The sequence below is a fragment of the Cygnus atratus genome, chromosome 1, assembly GCF_013377495.2.
Source record: "Cygnus atratus isolate AKBS03 ecotype Queensland, Australia chromosome 1, CAtr_DNAZoo_HiC_assembly, whole genome shotgun sequence".
In the NCBI taxonomy this organism is placed as follows: Eukaryota; Metazoa; Chordata; class Aves; order Anseriformes; family Anatidae; genus Cygnus; species Cygnus atratus.
In genome coordinates, this window is record NC_066362.1 from 172936305 (window position 1) to 172961367 (window position 25063).

A 25063-nucleotide genomic window follows, 5' to 3' on the forward strand; every position below is an offset into this window, starting at 1 on the left:
TTAGCTGTAGACATAGATGGTACTGGTTTGTTCTAAATCTTACGCTGAGGAGATAAAATTAATTATGAAAAAATGTCTTATTAGGGTGTTCTAGTGTAATATTCTGAGAGAAATACCCTTAAAGGTGAAGATAATATTTAATTGAAGATGTGTAACTTTTGCTTATAATTTAGTTAGTCAATGTTATTAATTTGGTTTATGTCATGTTTCAGTTTGGCACGAGTGTTTGTGTGGCTATGCACTCAACTGGGGCAGGGAACCGGTGCGATTGAAAACTAACTTCTGGCATTTTCTGTACAGATAGAAAAGCATGCTGGTCAGTGTAAAGTGTCAGGAAAATGGGTGAAACAGCCTTTTTCAAATCCAGTGACAACTTCTGCTAAACTGGGGTTGCAAGGTGATGTTCTGTGTGCAGCTGGGCACCTACGTCACTTCATTGATGACAAAGAGAAGAGAGCTGACCGATACCTTCTTTCATGCTCCTAGTTAGGTATCCTGCCCCACTCCTGTACTACCTGTGTCATAAATGGTAGGAATATACAGCCAGGAGAAAAGCTGTGTGTGTGAGGGAGAGGAGGAATGGATTCTCTTTAGTTATCAGCAGTGTTATGCTATGTCTGCCTAATGTGAGCTGTGTAATGACACTGCAGCTTCAGTATTTTATCTGGTGACCTGTATAGTTCTCTTAATACAAAGTAATACTAAAAAATCTTTATATTTTAAGTAGACATTGACACATTTAATTTAAACATTTACTTTTAACTACATGGATGGGAAAATTTATGTGAGGCAAAGAATAATTTAGAGGGGCAAAGGGGCAAAGAAATTTGGGGTTAATATGGCATTTTTTTCCTAATGTCAGGTGGTCCAAGTATGTGGATTTAAAGTGAGATATGCTTAACATGGCTTAGATAGGAGAACTGTCCTTCTTTTTCTGTGTAAAAGCTGGGTTTGTATATTTTAACCAAAGGATTTTTAGATGATATGCATGGAAAAAATTCACTTACATTAAATGCTGTCTTTGCTAGCAAACTGGTAAATCTCAAAATAGATGCTTTCAGCTTTCTTATATTGCTATCAGAACAATAAAAGCATTCATTTGTTTGTTGGTTTGCTTGAAAATATATTTGAACTTTTAATACATAGTAAACTTCTTGAGTAGCTTGCTGGAACTTGCTCTACAACTGTAATCCTCCAAATTTCTTTAATCTTTTAGGTTGGAGTAGTATATGACTTTAAATTTAAAGACTGGCACTAGTACAAAAAAAAAAAGAATTCATTTATGTTCTATATATACACTTCATAAAACAAAGACAAAAAAGGAGATTTATGGTCTCTTAAAGAAAATACATATTAATTTATGTCTTAACGGGTGAGCATGTGGTTCATACAATAATAGAAATATGCCAGATAACCTATCTAAACCTCTGAATGGAATTAGGTCAAAATATTTAAAGTAATGGAATCAATGGTCATTGCATGCTGTAATTGTTTATATCTGAAGTCAGTCTTTTTATTATTTTGAAAAATCTTTTGACTTTTTTTCTGCTTTGTAATTCAAGGTATATGTGTGATTCATAATTACAACTTTTCTTGCTAATTAAATCAATTCAGCAAATAATTAAGGTTTCTTTTCAGTGATGATTTTGCAGACTAGCATATTTTCCATTTGTTTATTTATTTATTTTAAGAACTGTAAATTTAAGGGGAAAAAGCTTTAAATGGGAAATGTAGGACAATTCCACTAACTCCCTTGTTGCTGTGCTCTGTGCTGTACATAGTTATTAATAGTTATTAATATCATTACTTTTTTGCCCCTCCTTTGCATTCTGTTTTGTGTGTCCACAGCCGAAAACTTGTATAATTGCAGACTTCAGGTGCTTGAATTCTCACTTCCGTGAAGTGTTTATAGTGGGAAACTTGACACTGACTTCAAGGGGAATAAGGGAGAGAGGTAATGGCAAGAAGAAATTGCTCTAGCAAGAGACAGCTAAACTGAAGAGAGAAGGACTTTGCAGAACTCAGGAGGACAAATTAGAGTTTTAAAATACTTTGTACTGTGAATTTTTTTTTTGTACAGGCATTTGTTTTCTGGCCTTAGCAAGTGCTTTGGAGATTTTCTGTCTTCAGAGTCTTGTTGGATTGGAGGACATTACTTCAAGGATCTTATCGATCAGATACTGATAAAATAATAATGACACTGATAAAATAATAATTTGAAGGTAACTTAGCAAGTAAGTTTGTGCAATGAGTTATAACTGTGGTCTTGCTTTCCTCTTGAAATTGCTTGTTACAGCTTGTTTTCTACTGGAGCGTTAACAGAATTAGATAATATTAGCGATGTTTGAAAAACATGTGATGCTTTTATCTACTTCTTTGTTCTGAAGAACCTACAAAACATAAGCAGAAGGTAGGACTACATGATCTTTTTGAGGTTCCTTCCAGCCTCGGCTATTTTATTATTGTACGATAAGCTTATACTTCAGTCTGTAAGACAAGGATAGCTATTTTGTCAGTAAGTCCTCAGTAAGTAAGACTCAGTAAGTCCTGAGGCCTGCTTAAACGTAGTCATCAGGTTAACCTTTCAAGTACGTGCTTTTGAATTAAAAGCTTCACTCAATCAAACAGGCATGACTGTTGTACAATAAACTGAAGAGAAAAAGATTTACATTGGTTTATGCTCAGTCCAGACTTTGAGTCTTTGAAAGTCAAGGGTTAAAAACATATATATTATCATAAAATTACTTTTGACGGTACAGTGAATAAAGATATGAATGGGTAAAAGGCATTTTTACTTTTGAAAATAAATGACGATAAATAGAATAACAATTTGAAAAAAAAAGTCACTGTAAGGAGTTCTAAAGATAGCTTGTACCTTGGACTTTGGTCTAGAAATAAGTCGTTGTCCAACTTCTGGAAGCCATTTAGTGAAACTGAGAGAGTTTTGACATCTAGGGAAATAATGAATTGTTCATGAGAGGATTAAAAAAAAACACATTTTTTTTCAACTAATAGTCTTACTTGCAATCAACAACATAGCATAGGTAGGGAAATACTGTGGTACATTAATGCTGCTTAACATATATTACAGAAGATGGATGAGCAGCATAAGCCACATCTTTGAAAGTTCCCTTTTTCATTCAGATTTGCTTAACGGTATGATTATATTTAAATTTCAGTGGCTTCAGCATGTTTCCAGTGCTCTTCTAATTCTTACTGCTTTACTGAATTAGAGATAAGGTGTTAAAATTTTCATACTAGTGAAATTTGAGCATGGGGAAAGACTTTAATAACAATGCAATAGAAAAGTATGAATTACCGATTTTAATATGTCTTCCAAAGAAAAAGAAAAGAAACTTTGAGTAACACCTCTCTTTTCCACTTCCAAATGCTAATGATTAAAATTATTTCAATTTATCCAATAGTGAAGCTGTCTACAGATTAGTTTTTTGGGGAGGATGTTGGGGGAAGCGTTGCATTGGAGGTTCTATCCCAACTTGCGCTGTCAGTAGAAGTTTTAGAATAGACCAATAAAATGGACAGAACAGATTGCTAGGACCATGGGGTATTCACCCAAGAACTATAATGGAACTGAAGGATGAAGCAGCTCTAAGGCTGAGCTATTAAGTGTTCTGTGTAAACTGTAGTTTGAACCCATGCCAGTGTCACAGGAAAGGAAGCACTTGGCAAATGCAGTGACAGTTTTTAAAAAGGATCATGAGCTGTTTGAGGATCTGTGATTGTGGAAGTTGATATCCATGGTGGACATATTGTAGAAAAATATTAATAAAGGGTAGAATTAGTTAACAATTTAATTAATGACTGACACATTGGTGAGGTCTTCTCTATCTCAGTAATGGTTAAAAGCAAGTAGGATTTTAGGAGCTGTTAGGAAAGGAAAACAAAATAATGAAAAAAATGCATCACTGTATAACTCCAAGCTTTGCTGCATCGTAGTACTTTATATGGTTTTGTTTCTTCTTGCTATTAAAAGATATAGTAGAGTTACAGCAAAACTGATCAAGATTATGGAGACAAATAAAAGGAAGTCTTTCTTTGAACAGTGCATAATTAAGAATGGGAACTCTGTGCTGAAGGACTTCAATGTTTATAATTTATCAGATATAAAAAAAAACAATTATAGAAATGCATGGAAGACCAATCTGTTGAGGATTATTAAATGAAAAGATTTTGCTTGTGAATTGGAGAGCCTCTGAAATGCAAATGTATGAAGACTTGCAAGGAAGCAAGTTCTTCTTCTCGTACAAGAAGACTTCTTTTACTTTTTCCTTTGTATCTTCTTGATCCATGGAAGAAGTTGACTTTGGATCCAACAGGACATAGTTATTTGTCTGAAGAGGTTTGCAAGTGCAGCAGTCTAGCTCTGGTTCTAACCGCTTTTGGTAACTGAATCTTGCAACTTCAGTTGCCTTGTTGTACTTAATGACTTGTGCTGTCTCATTGTCCAGCTCTTGTGTTGTTCTATACCTCCTTTCAGATAATAGACCCAGAAAGGAAGAGTTGCACAGTTGTTAGCCATCCTGTGTCATGGAATAGTAGGTAACATTGCTGTGCTTCTTTGATCGTCTGTGCTCACCTCAGGTGCAACTGCATTCAGATCTTGTTATTCTGCTTTTGATAGCTTCTGCCAAGTGATGGGTCAACCTTGTAAGCCAAAGCAGCTAAGTCTTGGTGGTAGCAATATATCTTAAAATAGGAAGGTCTTGAAAATCACAGGAAAATTATATGTCTATCGAAAATCACAGGAGAATTATATGTCTACTGGAACTAGACTAAATAACTTTACTGCTGGGGACACTGCTATGTTTTAATTTTCCTGTTTCAGCCAGCACCACTGTAGTAGAAGGCTCATCTTTATCTCCTTTCTCTTCCTCTCACAGGAAAACTAGAGAAGTGTTATGTCATTCCAGGAGATGAATCAATCTCGATTAAAACTTTCAGTTCTAGCGTGGGACCACGCAAGTATTTAGATTATAGCTAAGAAACAGATTCTTCTGATTTATATATATCGTATTGCTCACAGGATTTTAAATCTTGAGATGTATAATTTCAAAATTGAATTTTATTTCAAGTTTTTATCAACTTCCATTAAAAATGGAAGAGAGACATCAGAGAGTCTAATGTCATTGTTTTTTGAATAAGCTAGCATCATTTAGAAACTGTTTGGTCAGTATAATTACATTTATATTTTAATAATAAAATTAAGACAGTATTTCTGCTTTAAAAAACCTTGCCTAATGACTTAGTTTAGCTATTTGACTAGTTTCCCAAAAACAGTACTCTTTAACTATAAACTCTGGAGTTCATTGCTATAAAAGAGAGGATGGAGGTTGAAAGCCCAAACATAAGTCTATTTGTTTAATCACTTTTGCAAGTGTACTAGTTCTCGTCATATGAATCAGCCTGTGCCAGTTATCATTGTCTTCTTGCAAACAAGGACCTGATGTGTCTGTCTTATTTACCTGTTTGTTATTTTTTATGTTGTTCCACCTATTCATGCCATAATTGTACAGTATTTCGGTGGGCAGGATGCATGCACCTATAAAGATTCTAAGCTGAAGTACTTATTTACATGCATTTAATGGGATGTACATTTACAAAAAATAGTTGAAAGAAGACTGTATTAAGTAATATAAAAGCTGCTAGGTAATAAATACAATCTGGAACACCTTTTTGGATGTTTTTATCTTTTACAGATCTATAAGAAAAGGCATTGGTATATTATAATTACTTCAACTCTCATACATATTATAATGCTTCAATGATTTTCTCATGCAAATACATATTTTTTTCAGTATTTCTATGTACCACAAAATACCTGTCCTATTGTTAATGGGTTATAATTGTTAATAAGGTGGGTATTTTGTGGTACATTAGAATACTGAAGAAATAGGCTGAAAAGCTTTATGTAAAATATCTATAAAGTAGCTCACATAGGATTCTATTCACATATTCATAAAACACTATGCTATAGGCTTCCAACTGCAATGTCATACTTGTAAAATAGTCTTCTCACCACTCCCATCAGGCTCTGATTTCATTCAGATCACTGCCACAGATGGAGAGAGTTGACTACAGTTGAATGTGTATATGGATGGACATTTGAAAGAGACAATAAAAAGCAACCTTTCTAATAGCTAAAACTCATTTGAGCTATTTGTTCGCCTGCACATTCAGAACTGTTAATTTTGGTGCTACACTAGTAAGGATGTGGAACTGTGGAGATAAAGAACTATGGTTGGAACTGTGAAGGGTATGCAATGAAGTCTGCTTGTTTATACCATTCTGTTTCCCAGCCTCAGAAGTCAGAGCAGTTGGAGCATCAGATAAGGTGCTACTGACTAAAGATGATATAGGTCTGATGCTGGGACCATACGTATGCACACAGTATAATAGGTGTAGAATATAGACAGAATATGTGAGGATGTACAGTAATTGATGCCTAACATTACCGTCTAGTTACATAATACCTGAAAAAAGACATCTGATTTTGAAATAAGTTAATGGTTTAATATGATGGTCCAGCTTCAGGAGCCATGAGAGCTGGATGTACATTTTGATATTCCCTGGTTTGATTGTTCTCTTTATAGAACAAGAATGTCTCATTGCTATTTTTCTCAATAGCCACCTCCTTTCTGTAGCAGCTGCCCACTCTCAGTGGGCTGCTTTCTCTTTTTCCAGTGTAAGCAGAAGTTTCCCATTTTCTATCTTTTCTATCTTCTATATGCTTTCCTCCCTGTTCCAGTGCCCTCCCGAAGTAAAAGTCTACTTACTTTCTTTCTTTATAATCTAGATATTTACTTCACCTGTTCAGATATTCTATTCAATTTTTAATTATTTTTTTTCTTTTTCCTAGTGGGCTTTTCCTCTTTTTTTCCTTTATGGAAATAGGTAGTAGTTTTGTGTCTCTCTTTTTTTTTTCTTCCCTTCTCTCTTATAAATTAGTCGGCAAACTAGGTAAAATTTTCTAGAGGCAGTAGTAAGTATCAGAGTTTTCATTGGAAAGTACAATATTTCCTATGGGGAAAACAAGTAATATGTATGCTTTGCTTCTTTCTGCTGGCAACAACATTAGGATGTGACCTGAATTCTACTGAAGAAGTATCATGTAAGTTTGCAGTAATTTAGTTTGTTGCATAATTGTATAACTGCATACAATACCTGCATGAGTTCTTAGAGTAAGTTATATATTTTTCCTTAGGGTTATGATACCTTAAGTATTGTTATAACTTTGTGTGTAACCTCTTCTTTGGTGAAAATTCCAGAGGGAATTAGTTCATTTGCAGCATTGTTTCTTGATATCAAAGTTGAGAGTTAAAACTGTGTGTAACTGCTGTTTTTTTTGTTTTGTTTTGTTTCGTATGTTTGTATAGTTCTGTATTATCTCTGTTATGAGACTTGTAGTGCATGGATACTGTTTTCTACTTTGGGAAAAATGTAAATATGTTTCTATTTCAGCCCTTATTAATACCTAGTTCAAGGCTATCAGGTCAAGTTTAAGTAAATTCAAGTAATTTCACAATCTTAGTGTGATTATTAAGGAAATTATTTTGTTTCCTATAAAATAATGACTTGTCATGTTCCAGACTAGACATAAATTATTACTGTATTTTCATTATGGTTCAGACTAGTAAGACATAACAATGGTATAGAACCAGTGCCACAGATCTAGTGGCATCTGCAGTTGCAGCATTGATTAGATAGGCAACTCAAAACTATTAAGAATGACAGTTTTCAGCATGTAGTCAGTAAGAAGTTACTGCTGGAGAAAACAGTTGTATGATTTTGAGATGCGTAGCCCCCAACACATCCTTCTGGATTCAGTGAGGACTATTCTAAAAGCATGGCCAGAAAAAAATGAAATTTTAGTGGCAACCTCCTTTTTGTCTTGTAGCTCTAGTGTCATTCTGTTCCTTTTGTGAGCACAGGATGTTGAGTTCTCAGATTGGTGGTTCAAACCTATTCCTTTGTTTTCACATGCGTAGTGAACAAAGTGTTTCGATTTTCCTGGGACAGGAGAATGATAACCTCTTTGATAAATCCATGCTAAAAGAAATTCAAGGCCAACTGGTTCTGGGTAGGGCAAGGAAAATAACTAAAGTGGATTGTGCCTTTTGTAATCCACTTGCCCAGACCCTAGATACCTGTCCTTCTTCAAAGGACTGTTTTATGTCATAGTTCTGTGATTCCATCTTTTGGAAAGCCAGGTTGTTTTCTGTACTGTGGCTTATCTTCAAAAGCAGCATCATGCTGCCTAGCAGGTGTAGTGTGTTAAAAGTGATTTGAAAGATGATTCAAATTTGCGTGTCCACCAACTCAGAAGGGACTAGAATCCAGTTCCTTCAATCACTCTGTGAGGTCTTTAAGTTCTTATCTCTTTGGTAATAGTAATACTGGACAACACAGCTCAAAGACATCAAGAGACATCAAGACATCATTTAGTCTGTCTTCCTATCATGAATAAAATTTATTATGCTTAGAAAAATACATAGTTTTTTAAGAATGGCATAGCTGTCAAAGCTCTCTCTTAAAATCCACAGAAGTCATTCCAATTTAGGGAAATGTTCCTGGTAATTCATATTACATCTGGTTTTGTCAGGAATCATCAATGAGCTAGAAATTGTAATCCTAACAATTCCATTTACTAAAACACAAAATTGGTTCAATACGTATTTGAAATATAAGATTCGGTGCATGCAAGTGTAATGTTAGGCTTGATGAATGTCTTCCCAGATCAGAGAGACTGGGTTATCTATTTTGGGGTTAATAATTCTGTAATCAGTCAGGCAAGTATTTGATATGGCTGCTGTCAAAAGGACAAGTCATATTGACAAGCCTTCTCATTTATATCCATCTCCTGAAGACAGTGGTATATACTTTTATTACCATATATTTTCTACTCAGATATTTGAAGCATGTGTGACAATTTAGGACAATCATACTGTAAAGCTTGGAAACTAATTTCAGGTGTTATATAATGAGGTAAACAATAGGAATGCATTGGGTGAATAATGTTTAACAGTGAAGATTTGTGCTGAATTAAAAAACAAACAAACAAAAAACAATGCAGATTGGATTTAAGGAAAGATTTGGTTTTGGTCTTTTATTTTGTTTCCATACTAGCTGGAATGGTTCTTTTCCTAGTAACACATTATCAAGCATCTATGTTATTTTAAGTAAAATTCTTATGACAATGTGTAAATAATGAGAAATAAATTCAGCTTGTATAATGTGTTTGAAAGATCCTATTTGTATGAACTATAATCTGAAAAGAAAGAATAAACCAGAATTTCCAGCACTGTTAATGTGTGTTTATGCAATCACTTTGCCTTTATGTTATTTTCTAACAAGGTGATTACATCATATATATATAAAAAGACATCTTTTTGGAGGAGATAAGGAAAATAGGTAATAAGTATATACTCACTTATATTCCAAGGTAATGTTAGTCTTTGAATGAGCCTGTGGTTTATGATAATTATTTGTTTAGACAAAAGTGGGCACAAAACCACCTAATTTGGGGTTGTTTCATTATTGCTCAATGCTGAGAGGTATTCACATACCTTCTTTAAGATCTGTTACCGTTAAAATCCAATTCAGTGTGTTAACCTGGTCAGGTTGACTGAAGTAAGTTGAATGGTATGTTAAGGATTCTTTTCATGTCTTCAGACAATTCTTACAATTAGTATTAGCATCTTCATTCAATTCATATATTGAACAAACAAACTTGTTCTAGAAGGCTAACATGCTGACAAATTTGACTGACAAACAAAAACTTAAAGAATACGAGCACTAAATACAAAACCACTATTTTTTGTTTTTATACTCAATGATTTGTTCTTCTCTTTGTGAATTGGCTACACTTGGCAGGAAATATGTTCTGCATTCATTAATGTTTTCTCTAAATATCAAAAGTTAACAGCGAGTGTATTTGTGTTTACTTTGGTAGTAAAAAAAGAAGAGGAAGATTTTGAAGAAAAGAAATCCATTAAGAAACGGATCAAGGAATTAAAAGTTCTGGACCCAAAGATTGCACAGAATCTGTGTAAGTAGATTTTGGTTTTATGATAAAGTAATGTTATATAAATGTTACATTAAAAATGTCTTTCTCTCTTGTGTGACTGCCTCATAACCACTTTTTGGTTAAATGTGTGCGAGTATGCTGTATATACGTAGTGCTTGGCATTAAGCTCAAACATGTAAGTTGATACAATTGAAAATATATGCTAAAAAAAAAAAAAAGAACCAGAAAACAGTTAAACTGTATCTCTCATTTAAGAATGAAATTATTTCCTTAGGTATATACCTAAGCAATAGGATACAGCTGAATATGTATTATCTGTCTTTATTTTCAACATATTCATTAAGGATTGCTGCCCACCCAACCAAAAAGTCAATAAAGACAGTAATGTCTACAAGATGTCTGGCCAACCCTCATGCACTTTGCAGAAGAAAGCAATAGTCAGTACTGCACAATAATACACAAATAAAGATGCCAAAGTTTTGGCAGAGGAGAGTGGTATAATGAGTAGGTAACTAAAGGCAGGCAGAAATAAAATAAGAACTGATTTGGTGATGGTGAAGAAATAAACAGGTTTATATGAAAAAAATAATATATATATGTATATATATATATATATATATATATAAAAACTGCTTATATGGTTTTGGTAGTGGTAATTTTCTCGAACTGCTTTTTTTGTGAGAAAGCACTAATGAGACCGTTGAAGAAAAAATCGTAACTGTCATCTTGGTACAAAATACCATGGTGGCAATAATTGTCCTTGAGAGTAGACTTGTCACTAAGTGTTCTTTGATGCTAGATGTTATACATGACAAATGGATGGAGAAAGCTGGAATTACTGGAGAACAGTAAATAAAAATACACTTTAAATTGTTATCTCATATGCATATTACTTTGTGTATTGTTTGTTGACCTTTAGATGCTATAGCCTATTTAATTGATGTTTTGTAAGAAGAAATAATTTGTTGTTTTCTTTAATTGTGGGTTGAATATTTATTTCAGCAATTTTCCTTGGATCTTTCCGAGTGCCTTATGAGGAAATCAAAATGATGATATTGGAAGTAGATGAAACACAGCTGTCAGAGTCCATGATTCAGGTAAGGAAATTTGACACTTGAAATCCCAGTATTTCAGGGTAAGCTTCTCATCAAATAGAAAACTGTGCCTAAAAAGCCTCTTAATGTACACTGTTTGACTATTAAATACTGCAAGAGTTATTTTTTTCTGTGAACTCTAGTTCTTTTTATATTTGTAAAGCTATTTTTTATGAAAGTAGCTGAGTTGATGTTCTCTACTTTCTGTATTCCTATTATCTAAACCTAAATTGATTTTATTTTTGTTTGTATATTCAAACAGCTTATGTTTGTTCCCTGGTTACTATATTTTCTTTTTAAATTTGTTTTTACCTCAGGCTCAGCTGCACAAATCTTTTGTTCTCGTTGAAAACTAGGTGGAAAGGGATATTTTCTTCTACTCTCTTCTCTCTTTCCTCTTACTTAGAATCTTGCCTTAGGACATCCACAGTGACCACATTTCTTCCTTAGAGCTTATTTGGATAGTGTTTTTCTTTTCCACATTATTTTATTCAAAGTATGATTCTGTGTGGAGACAAAAGATACTCAAAGTTCCTTATGTTCTTCTATTCACAGAGTTATTTAAAGGATAATAAGTTGAAGAATTCCATAAAACTAATTCTAATACAAATGCTTTATTCTAGAACCATGGGAAAAATCATTTGGAGAAATGTCTGGAGGTCATCTGGTCCAATCTCGTCTCATAGCCAGGTCAACTAGAGCAGATTGCTTAGGATCTTTCCCCATTAGGTTTTGAGCATCTCCAAGGGTGGAGATTGCACAGTCTTTCTGGATATATTTTCCAGTGTTGGACTACCCTTATGGTGAAAAACATTTTCTTGTTTATCCAGCTGGAATTTTCTTTTTTGGCACTTGAGACCTTGGCCTTCTGTTGCACCCCTCCAAGACGAGACATATTATATCTTCTTTATATATCTTTCAGGTACCTGTTGGGAACCTGAAGACTACATTAAATTCCCCTGAATCTTGTTCTGTTAAAGTTGCACAAATGCAGTTCTCTAAACTTCTTTTCTGTGTCCCCCAGTTGTATGCCATGTCCCACAGTCATCTTGATGACGCTCCATTAGATTTGCAGAGATCCTTCTTTAGACCAAGATTGCCTTTCTTTTGGACAGGATTCCTATATACTGTGATGAGCTTCAAATTTTTGTAATTATGGCTCCTAAATGTCAAGTTGTAATTGTTAACAATCTACTAGTAATGTAGTGTAGGCGTTACCTAAGGAGGATTTAGATTACTGACATGTACAACATAATTGAAAGTCTGTTGGAGAGATGGGCACCAGTCCATCCTGAAACATCCAAGAAACATAAAGTTAGATTTTTAGAAGCATAGGCTTTTTGCAGTTCTGTTGATTAGTGAAGAAATAAATATAGATAATAAAAAGAGTTATAAAATGAGTTGTAACATTCAGACTCCTTGAGATTCAAATGTATGACTCATACTGCAACATGTAGCAATTTGGATTCAGAGGTCAAAAAAAAAAATATTTTTTGCGTGCTTTGCCTGCAAACTGAATGTTCACCATATTGGAATGTCAAAATAAGATCCTACTGAGGAGACTGTACGTTCAGCATGTTCCTTTTTGTCCACTATGCAGTTTGGGTGTCATATCTTATCACTTGGATTTCAAAGATCTTTAGACTCTGCGGAGCTATTTAGACTTCACTTTCCTTTAAAGGGAGTTTGTCTACTAAATGATTTGCAGGATGGGATGTTTTTCTTAGGAAATACTTGAAATAAGATACATGAGCCATCATCTCCAGTGACTGCATATATATATCATTGTGTAATTCTTTCCATTTTGTTGGAAAATGGAACATCAAGATGCAGTTAATATTGCCACTGAAACTATCTATTGCTTTAAGGTTATTAGGATGAACAGAGTAGCTGATGCCTTAGAGCTCCTTGTTTATGCTAGTTTGTGCTTACATCCCTTTTCTTTTTCAAGGTTTTCTTCATGCTTAGAAGATGCATGATGTGTCTCTTTATGTATATAAAATATATATGTGGGGTAATAGCTGAGATTCTGTAGAACCGCATGACAATCTGAGAGGTAGAATATGCTACACTGTTATGTTCAGTCTGACCTGTCTCAGAGTTTCCATGTCTTCTCTGAAACTCTCTTTCATGCTGTTTGACCTTAGCACTCTTTTCAGTGGTGAAAATTCAGCTTCTTAATGATATTACATCCTTAATAATAGTGTGAAGCAACCTGTCTATAATAGATATTATATATCAATATTATGAAAAACTGACATCTTGATAATTTCCCTGTATGTAATTCAAAGAAAGCAAAACATTTTTTGTATCCTTAGGCGTTTTTGAGATCAAAAATGAAAGTCTACAATCTTTTGGACAAGTTAGTGTTTGAGTCCTTTTGTGTTTGGTTTTGGAGGGGAGGGGACAATCTTATTTAAGAAAAGGATGAGAGAAATTGAAGGACCAAAAGTGAGGTAAGGAATAATGTCCTACAGGAAGATAATGATGTTACCAGCTGCTGCGACTGACTAAAAGTCAGTGTAGTAGAATACAAGTAGTAGTGCTCACAGTATCCCGTATGAAAGTTATATATACATCAAGGCGTGCTACTAGGTGATGGCAGGTCACTTTTTTTTTTTTAATGTGATTACACATTATCAAGCCTAAATGAAATGGAAAATTCAATGGGACTTAGGCTCCAAATTTACTTTGCAAGTTTGGGTGTAATAATTTCTGTCAAATGGCTTTATCCAAGCTTCTTGTTTCTGGATAAAACAGTTCAGTAATGTCTTTGAAAACGGTACCATCTAAGTTCAAACCTCAAAAAGCACTTAGACACCTATCTTCCTTTTAAAGTGGTTGAATCGTGTGTCTCATTGCCTTAGAAATCTAGTATTCCCCTTTAGTAAACCTATGCTGAGGTTACTAAATAAATGAAAATATCCATCTGTATGTCTCTTTCAAAGTATGTCTGCTTTTAAAATCCTAAACAAGTTTGGGGTTTGGATATCCAATGAAGATGTAGTTCTGTGTATTTCGTTATTCTGAGAAGAGCAAAAGCATACATAGGTTTATAAGCATGTGGCTGTTTTTACGTATTTATATGATACCTTAAATATTTTGGTGGTTCTCCTTTTCAGAAATTTCTCATCTTCATCTTTTTTTTTTTTGTCTAGCTGTAAATATTGCCCAGTATATCTTAATGTCACAGTTTCTGAAGTTGGAAAGTTGTCCTTAATCCTACCTTTTTGTTATACAGAGTGCATAAGTAAAATGTCTGATTTATGTCTCTCTCCATCCTGCTCCTCTCCCTTCTCCTGTTAGAATTTAAATATACTTCTGAAAGACATTAAAACTCCAAAATTTCTGCTGTAATCCAAATAGTCATTGACTAATTATCAGAATGTTTCCCGTGACTTAGTCAAAATTCTTTCTCCTGCTTATTCTCTGTTTGATATTCAAAATGTATTTCATCTCTAGTAGTTCAAAAGCTTTATCTGAACACCATAAAGCTGCTTTGATACCAGCTGCTGCTTCGATTTTTTTTCCTTCTGGTGTTCAATATTGAAAACATTCATATAACACTTGACTGTTTCTCTTTTTGAAAAGTTTTGTGATCGGTCTTTCTACATGTGAAAATTATTTTATCATCAAACAATGACCTTTTAATCTCAATAAAAATTAAGGAGTTGTGGTATATTTAAAGTATTGGTAATAACTGTTATGTGTATATCAAGACAGAAATAGTAGGGTATCAAAACCTAATTTAAAATGTACCTTTTACACTCAGAATCTCTCTGCCCTTTGATGTCTGCTGAATTTTATAGATTTAGTGCTGGACATCTTAATTCATAATTAATAGATGTAGCCTTTTTTTTTTTTTTTTTTTCAAAAATGTTTTCCAATTGTAATAACAGCAAGGATATATAGGACTAGTATCATAAATTCTTCATGCTGAAAGTTAGTCTGGCCATGTCCAAAACCAGATCCATAAAATTTAACTTTGCATTATTATTTTAAGCCTCATCATTCCTGCATTTTTACTGGTTTCCTTTTTTCTACCAAAATCCTTATCTGAGAGTGGAGTGTCTGTTGAAGCAGTTCATTGTTTAACTATCATTTACTCTTTCTGTGGTTATTTTGGTCCTTGCACATAAGTCTACCTTTTCTTCTTTTATTTGCTGACTTTACTTTCTTGATAAACTATATTGTCCTTACACTGGATGACACAAAATGCTTTAAAACAAATTACTTACCTTAGTCCTTAGAATCAAAGTAGGGTTTCAGTTCTTAAAATAGCGACTATTTTTACACTAAAACAGAACAGTGATGAAGTACTGTCTAGTTCTTATCTATCAGAAAAAAGGTTTGATAAATGCTGAACTACCATAAAATGGTGATTGTACAAGAGCTAAGAGATTGAGTATAGGAAAACTAAAAGAAGTATCAAACAAAGTGTTCAAGTGGGTTTTAAAAAACATTAATACTTTGGATACATGTATACTGGAATTACAAATCCAGTATTTTCATTCTTTAACAAGAGGAATATCTATAGCAATCCAAAGTTACTATTGCATATATGGCTCGCTTTGAAACTAGCTAATAGGGAGTTTGAAGATAGCATAAAGCCGCTGTTTGACCTACTGGTGTAGGGCTACTTTGGTGTGTACTAGAGTTGAATTATTTCTTCTTAAATTAGGCAAATATGTTATGCGAAGAGTAGGCATGACTTTTCATCCCTCTGGCCCCAGGGATCTAATTTGTATATCCTAAATGGCTGAATTTCTTCTATAGAAGAAGAAATTATTTTTGATTCCAGATGAATTAGTGTTTTTTTTTTTTAAGACTATCAGAGGGAGATCCTGTTCACCAACTTGACTAAGTTATTTTGTTGATTGTATAGCAATAAAGCTATTTACTTGCAGAGTAATAAAACAGATTTTAACTTAAGCATCTGCCTTTCCATAGAGAAATGGGAAAGTGCTACAATTAGTCCTTCCAATCCATTCTTGAAAATATGGTAATAGGTAGTGGTACAGCTATATTTGTCCAACCTGAATCAGTGTTAGAAGGATTGCATCTTTACTTCAGCTCAGAGGAGTGACCTTAGCAGTAGGCCAGGGAGTGTTTTAAGTAAGAAAACAATCTTTCTTGTTTTTTTACTAGGATGGAAGCTTTGCGACTGTGTAACCAGGAAAACAGGATTCGTGAGGTTAGAAAGAGAGCAGGCTACAGGAACCCTGATAGCTACAGCAGTCATCTTGGGAAGGGAGGGAACTAAGCTACTGCCTGTCAAATTTATACCCCAACTGGATATTTGAGGAGCTCTGTCCTTTCAGAACTTGCTCAGAATAGCCATTGTCAGTCTACCTACTACCTACCTGGTAATTTAAGTGGGATTCAGGTGCCTAAATGCAAATGACTGTATGTAAGCAGAGGTGCCAAAGTCCTCTGGAAGCTCCAGGGAGTCTGAAGTCGTCTTAGATGATCAGATGAAGGTGTCATGTTTAGACTTTTACTTGAGTTCACAAGGCATTCACGTAAATGCCTAAGCTTCCTATATGGACTCCTGAATTCAGCTGAAGCTGAGTCCTGCCTTTGAAATTCTACTTCTGGAAAGTTTGCATGCTAAGTAGTGTTTAATGGGTTTAAGCTTTTGTAGATACAGGCATTGCTTTACCTGTCATCACCTTACAGTCTGCTTTTGTTCTGAAATACTAGAAAATAAATTATCCGTTCTCAAAATATTTTTGTCTAGCATTAATCATTCTTGCCATCCTTCAGTTAGGTACATTACAGTTGAAATTTGTATTCTGCCTTCCCTGTCCTATTTACTTATTTCGTTTTGTTTACACAGTACCTATCAAACATACTTATTACAAAATGGTATTTAGTAAAAGACAACAGAAACATGTATGTTGAAAGAATCAGCAGAAGATACTGGCATTTAATAATTTGCTTTTTACACTTGGTTACGTGAATTTGTGGGTTGCCTATTTACTTTGTCAACTTCGGGACAGGAGTGTTGTCTTTGGAGTATATGTTAGCGATACATAAGTAACACCATTTACCTGCAATTATAAAAGAAATGCAGAATATGAGATTTATAAGCCTCCTTCCTTTTCTTTTGATAGAATTTAATAAAACATCTTCCGGAACAAGAACAACTGAACACGTTGTCCAAGTTCAAGAGCGAGTATAATAATTTGTCTGAACCAGAGCAGTTTGGAATTGTGGTGAGTTCTTTTTTGTTAGCACTATTTTTAATTTTCTTGCCTGAAATACAGTTTTAAAGTAGTAATAATGAAGCAATAACAGCTTCTTTTTCCTAAACATGAAGAGGTGGCATAGTAAAAAAGAAAAAACAAAGTGTAAGTGCTTTTAGTGGACATACCTGGGGATCTGGAAGGCCTGATTGCCACATCCTCTTTCTTCAAAAAAGTAATTTACATAAAAGAAACAAAAAAAAATAGTATTTTCTGTGGCAAGGTTCACTGGAAGATATGGAGCCATTTTTTGAATTTCCATAATATGGTGGTTTTATCCTGCTGGGCATCTGAACTCCACCACTCTTGCTCAACCTCCTCAAAGGGAAAGGGGGAGAAAATACAATAGAAAGGGCTCAAGGGTTCAGATAAGGACAGGGAGATCACTCAGCAATTATCATGACAGGCAAAACAAACTCAATGCCTTTTGTCCCCGCTGCTCCTTTACAGTCACACTCTGTCCCTGCTCCACATGGGGCCCCTCCCACAGGATGCCATCCTTACCAAACTGATCCTGCCGGGGCTGCCCACAGGTAGCAGCTCTTCAAGAACTGCTCCAACGTGGGCTTGTACTGCGGGGTGCAGTCCTTCAGGAACAGATTGTTCCTGCTGGGCTCTGCTCACAGAGACCACCCCTGCAGCTTCACCCCCCCCCCCCCCCCCAAAAAAAAAACAAACAAAAAACCTTGCCGTTTAAACCTGATACACATTGATGTTTTTTTCTTTTTTCTGTTCTGTATGTAAATGGGAATGAAATACTGTACTTGTCATTGTGTTAACCTGTTCTGCCTCCTTCCTCTTCTGTTTTATAGTATGCTTTATCCAGAGTACTTACAGTCACCTTTCACGTTCCCAGTGGGAAGATATGTTTTTAATATATCCCAGGTTGAATTTGCAAAGTAAGAGAGAAAATAAAACACTCCTGGTTCATTGTTGATGGTTGATGCTTTATTTGAAAAATAATAAGGGAATACCATGTATATAGCTCATAATTCATAATTATTATTTTTTTATCCATATAAACACAGAATAAGGCTATTTCTTTTCCTGGATGGATACATCCATATAGGGCTTTGATTTTCCTTGTTCATTCCTAGTTTTTTCGAGCTAAGGTGATCACTAACAGCTTCATCCAGGATGATTTCCCTAGGAGGAAGAAATTATTTTAGAATTCTTTTAGTATCTCTGGCTTCAGGAAAAAGTATCATGTCATTGAGTACCATGTCATTGTAACAATATATAGTTATTTTTGGTAGTTATCTGTGTGGATATCAAATATTTGTACCTAGATATGAGAATATCTGGAGTACATGTATAAGATGCGAGAGCAACACTCAAGATTCTGAATCAACTGAAGAGTTATCTCCTTCCTTTTATTTTCATCTCCCCTGAAGGGTGAAAAAGCTATCATAGATTCCCCAAACTTCTTCCTTGATCTGGAATAATAGTCTTAATATTAAATTCCATTAAAAAGCAGATGTAATTAGGAGTTAGATGTACCAAGTTTAGTTTAGAGTCTCATATGTTCAAAATTTAAGTAATATATTGTGATACGTAAGCTTCCTAACAATATGTTTTCTCATAGGCCCATATCTCAATCACTATATGAGATGGGTGGTGAGCTAGGAATGAAATTTCTGTATGTAATGAATGAATGCTGTTGGTAGAGTCCCTGGTTCATGTCAGCTTAAAGTTGAAATGTTTGGAGAGGAGTTGGTAAATGACAAAATGGAGGGAAAAATGTTGTTAGGAAGAGTAAGTATGATACAGGGGAAAAAACAACAACGTTCTTTCATTTTTACCCATGCCATAACATGAATCTAGCTCACACATACATTTAGATCACACCATGATAAGCATTCTAGGAAAAGAAAAAGAAGTTAATAATGGGATATGTTAAAAATACTTTGTCTAGCTTGATTTCCTGGTTTTGTCTTGTGCTGTTTGGTGCCACTGAAGGCAAGTCCTTCTGTGCTTGTCAGAAGAGGACACTCTTACTGTAAAAAATTGTTGATTTGTTATGATTTTTTTCATCTTTTAAGTTTTATGTAAACATGAAACATTATTTTTTCTTACATATGTGTGTATATATATATATATATATATATATATATATATATATAACAAATTGGTGTCTGTTCTGGAATTGAACTTGTTAAATGCTGTACTTTCGTTCCATAATAATTTTTTCTTACATATGTGTGTATATATATATATATATATATATATATATATATATATATATAACAAATTGGTGTCTGTTCTGGAATTGAACTTGTTAATGTACTTTCGTTCCATAATATTAAAAGTTCACGGTTTCCATTAAATTAGATACTAGAAAATCAAAAGGGTGGATTGTTTATGTAGCAGAGAGGTTCATATATATCAATTTTACTGGGAGAAATTGAAGTGTCCTGTGCTGAACAAAGTAGACTGAGCTTGATGCTCCTGTCCGATAACCTTGTTTCAAACCATGTTTGCTAGGATGATAGAGATAAGCACACGTCTAAAAACTTCAGCAGCTTTTTCTGAGTCAGACAAATTACGGCAAAATGCCTGCAGAGATGGATTTGTACCGGTAAATTTAACCATGGCTGGCTAAGGTATGGACATGTGTTTGACCAAGCCAAATCATTCCAACAGTAATATATGTGTAACTGATTGGGGAAATAGGACAATTACATGCTGGGTTATGCATTTTAATCAAATTAGTAAAATGCATATGTAAATAGCAAACATTTTTGCCGTTTTTGTCAAGAATCATAGAATATCCTGAGTTGGAAGGGACCCATAAGGATCATCAAGTCCAACTCCTGGCACCGCACAGGTCTACCCAAAAGTTTAGACCATGTGACTAAGTGCACAGTCCAATCTCTTCTTAAATTCAGACAGGCTTGGTGCAGTGACTACTTCACTGGGGAGCCTGTTTGAGTGTGCGACCACCCTCTCGGTGAAGAACCTCTTCCTAATGTCCAGCCTAAACTTCCCCTGCCTCAGCTTAACACTGTTCCCGCGGGTCCTATCACTGGTGATAACGGAGAATAGGTCACCTGCCTCTCCACTCCCCCTCGCAAGGAAGTTGTAGACTGCGATGAGGTCCCCCCTCAGCCTCCTCTTCTCCAGGCTGAACAGGCCCAGTGACCTCAGCCGCTCCTCATATGTCTTCCCCTCTAGGCCCTTCACTGTCTTCGTCGCCCTCCTCTGGACACTCTCCAACAGTTTCATGTCCTTCTTGTACTGTGGTGCCCAGAACTGCACACAGTACTCGAGGTGAGGCCGCACCAGCGCAGAGTAGAGGGGGACAATCGCTTCCCTCGACTGACTAGCAATGCCGTGCTTGATGCATCCCAGGATGCAGTTGGTCCTCCTGGCTGCCAGGGCACACTGCTGGCTCATATTCAACTTGCTGTCAACCACAACCCCCAGATCCCTCTCTGCGGGGCTGCTCCCCAGCATCTCATCGCCCAGTCTGTACGTATAGCCAGGGTTGCCCCGTCCCAGCTGCAGGACTCGGCACTTGCTTTTGTTAAACTTCATGTGGTTGGCGATCGCCCAGCTCTCCAATCTGTCCAGATCTCTCTGCAAGGCCTTTCCACCTTCATCCGAGTCCACAACTCCTCCAAGTTTGGTGTCATCAGCAAATTTGCTCAGAACACCTTCTAGTCCTACATCCAAATCATTTATAAAAACACTGAAGAGGACTGGCCCTAAAATGGAGCCTTGAGGGACCCCACTAGTGACCATCCACCAGCCAGATGTGGCCCCATTTACCACAACCCTTTGAGCCCTGCCCGTCAGCCAATTGCTCACCCATCGTATGATGGTTTTGTTAAGTTGTATGCTGGACATTTTGTCCAGTAGGATCCTATGGGAAACAGTGTCAAAAGCTTTGCTGAAGTCCAAAAAGATCACATCAGCTGGTTTCCCTTGATCGACTAGATGGGTGATCTTATCATAAAAGGAAATCAAATTTGTTAGGCAGGACCTACCCCTCATGAACCCATGTTGGCTGGGACCAATGACTGCATTGTCCCCCAGGTGTGCTTCAATAACTTCAAGGATCATCTTCTCCATCATTTTACCAGGCACTGACGTGAGACTGACAGGTCTGTAATTGCTAGGGTCTTCTTTCTTACCCTTCTTGAAAATTGGCACAACATTTGCCAGCTTCCAGTCCACTGGGACCTCTCCAGATTCCCAAGATCATTGAAAAATAATTGAGAGAGGTCCCTAGATGATATCAGCCAGCTCTTTAAGCACCCTGGGATGGATCCCATCCGGACCCATGGACTTGTATGGATCCAGGTGGAGCAGCAAATCCTGCACACGTTCAGGGTCGGTTGGGAGTTTGTCATTCCCACTGTCATGGTCCTCCAGCTCAGGGTACCCTGGGTCCCGAAGTCCATCATCAGTGTTGAAGACAGAGGCGAAGAAGGCGTTAAACGTCTCTGCTTTGCCTATGTCATTGTCTGTGAGGAGACCCTCCCCATCTAGTAGCGGACCTATGTTTTCTTTGGTTCTCCTTTTTCTGTTCACATATCTAAAAAAACTTTTTTATTGTCTCCCACAGACATGGCCAGCTTCAACTCTAGTTGGGCTTTGGCCCCGCGAATTTTCTCCCTACAAACACGAACAGCATCCCTGTATTCCTTCCTCATCGCCTGACCCTCCTTCCAGCAGCCGTACACTTTCTTTTTTTGCCTAAGCTCCAGTAGAAGGTCCCTGGTCAGCCAGGCTGGCCTTCTGCCCCGCCTGCCTGCCTTCCGATATTTTGGAATCGCCTGATCTTGTGCTTCCAGGAGGCAGTGCTTAAAGATTGACCAGCACTGATGGACTCCAATGCCTTCAAAAGCAGCTTCCCAGGGGACCTTGCTGACTAGTTCCCTGAGCAGCCTGAAGTCTGCTTTCCCCATATCCAGGGCTGAGTAAATATTGATAAAAAAAAAAAAAGAAAGACATTTAAAAATTAATTCCACATAGGTTAATGCTTGATTTGCTATTTTTCTATTTTTTTCTTTTTTTCCTCTATATTTGAGCCTCAGCCAACCTAGAAGTCTGTCTTTTGCCCTTTAAAAATTTCAAATTTACAATTCAGTTAAACTGTCTCAGCCTCATCTGATGGGAAGAGCTAGAATATAGCAATCTAGGTAAAGTTTTGCTATATTTGTTTGTGGGTTTTCTTTTCTGAAGGAACAACCAGCTTCCCGCTGATGAATGCAAGTATGTGCTTTCCTTAGTTTTCCTTGGAAACCATAAAAAGACATCATTAGGTATAATTCTTCTAGTGTCACACCTTTGGTGAGTTGAATGGAGCTGACTTCAGGGATCAAGCTACAACTAATTTTTATCACCAAATGGTTTTCATTTCTGTCTTGAAAAAAAAAAAAGTTTTGCATAAGTCACTTTTTTTTTGGTTGGGAAGCAGGCTGAGAACTCCTGTTCATTTAAGTACCATGTACCACTGCTGATACACATATAAATTGTTTTGCTTCATTTTTGTCATTCTTTTCAAGTGAGGAGAATCAAACTTAAACACGCAGTACAAGACTTTCAGGTTTATTATTTAGTTGAGTAGTATCTCATAGTTATGGTATTTCAGAGAATTCAGAGATCATGTTAATTTACTCTGAAGTTGTGCTCAGGGGAAAGACAAAACCATGTGCCTCCCAAGGAACAGCCAGAATAGTGAATAAATTGATAATTACTACTTGAGTGATAATAAAATCTTTATAATGCAAACCTTCTTTTATCCTCCTGGCCTTGAATTCAAAGTCAAGATTTGTTTCTCTGAAAGAAACAGCTAGACACTTACTAAGATACTGGCATGTTGTGACTGTTAACATATTGTGTGTTTTATTTCAACGTGGGTTAATTAACTTCTGTTGTTGGCTTAAAGACATTGAGGGCAAGACTCTAAGCAGTTCAGGTTCCCTCTATGAGAGTTTTGTGGTGTGAGGTTTTTTGTGTGTGTGTGGTTTCTGCAACTATCCTCATCTTTTTAAGTCATTTTGTACTTTTATGTTTTCTGTTCATTCAGCAGTAAGTATAAAATAAATCCTTTATTAGTCTTATCTTCTCTTCCAGACTTTAGGTTTTCTTTAGATAAACTACTTTATTTTCCTGTGTGTTCGTTCTTTCACATATTCCAGACTGCTGTCTCAGAACATAGATACTATCATGTATTAATAGAGGGTTTTTTTTGTTTTAACTTGCACACATCCAAGAACTGTTTTATGAAAACTGTGTTATGAAATTGTTTATGAAATCTGTTAACTTTATTAAGTGCTTTAACTTAGTTTCACAGTGTTACCTTAAGTTGATTTTGAATGCTGTATTTTGATGATCAAGTGCTTCATGAAATATGTTTGTGCTTGCCAAAATGTAAATATTCAGTTGCACTTCATTTTACTACAGTTCATGTTTTGTACTTGGTTTACCAAGTATGATGAACTTTCTCTTGAATTAATTTAATTTTCATATTATTTTCTTGGAGGTTACATCAATTATGAGCAATATTGGGTGACTTATTTTGTAAAACTTGTTAATAGAGAAGATTGGGTGTGTGTTTAGAAATGAGAAGTCATATGACAGCACACTTATAATGTGAGAGCTATCTGAGAAGAATGGGATTTCAGCTGCATGATCATCTTAGCAGTTGATGGTTGACAAGTTTTTGTGTTTGTGGTTGTTTTTGTTGTTCAAATGCTCTATACATATATGCTTATGCTCTAATTGCATAAGGGATGATAAAGGCACTGAAGAACTGAACTACTTAGCTAAGAATTATTGGGCAAAGCAGAACTTGAGTTCTTGAAGTATACTGATTATATGTGTATTTCTCACTGCACAAACAAGATGACAAAACACTGGAGAACTGGTGCATTGCTTTTTGAATTTGTCTATGATTCTTGAGCTTTTTTTGGTTGTCACAGCCAAGGAGTGAATCTGAAACCATAGGTAAGGTTTTAAAATAATGAGAATATAATAACTCAGTTATCCTTTAAATATTTTTAGTATACTTGTGAAATAAGAATTGGAATAACAAAAGATAAATTAGAAATAAATCTGTGCGTGTCAAACAATAGTTTAGAATTTTTAGAAGAAAAAGAAAACATATGTACTAAATGGTTATTTATTCTAGTTTAAGTAGTAGTTTTATTAAATAAGAATTGAATTTTATGAAATAAATTATTAGATTTTGGAAATCATTGTCACAAATTAAGACTTCGTTGGATCTCATATTTTTTGTTTGGCATTCCTAAGTGCCTTGGAAAATGTGTGTTAACTACAAAAATAGTATTTACTTGACTATACTTGTTGTGGTTAACTATTCTGTATAAATTTTATTTTCTTCAAAAGGACTGTAAAAAAAGATGAAGCATGTGTTTAAACAATTTCTTGCACTGTTAGAGCAATGTAAGGTAATTCTTTGTGCCATTGTGACATTGAAGGGGAAACTTTCTGTAGGAGGAGACCCATACTTTAATCTTCTGCAGCATTTTTGTCTGAAATGCCCAATATTTGACATTTTATGTCCATTGCTTCGTATAGCAGTTGCTTTTCTTTTGCTTCCTGTCATCGTGACTATTTTGATGATCTTATATTTGTATGTCAGCCAGATTTAAAACTTCTAACCATCTTTTTCTTCTTAAGCAAACATTTTGGTATTTGATTTG

At 35.5% G+C, this 25063-nt stretch overlaps 1 protein-coding gene across 1 annotated transcript in view; it reads left to right on the plus strand.

Moving 5' to 3' along the window:
* Positions 1 to 25063, plus strand: part of DIAPH3 (diaphanous related formin 3) — a 242523-nt gene that overhangs the window by 90227 nt on the left and 127233 nt on the right. The window contains 3 exon segments of the mRNA XM_050709286.1: positions 9971 to 10066; positions 11048 to 11142; positions 17256 to 17357. Of these exon segments, the coding sequence (XP_050565243.1) occupies positions 9971 to 10066; positions 11048 to 11142; positions 17256 to 17357 (293 nt within the window).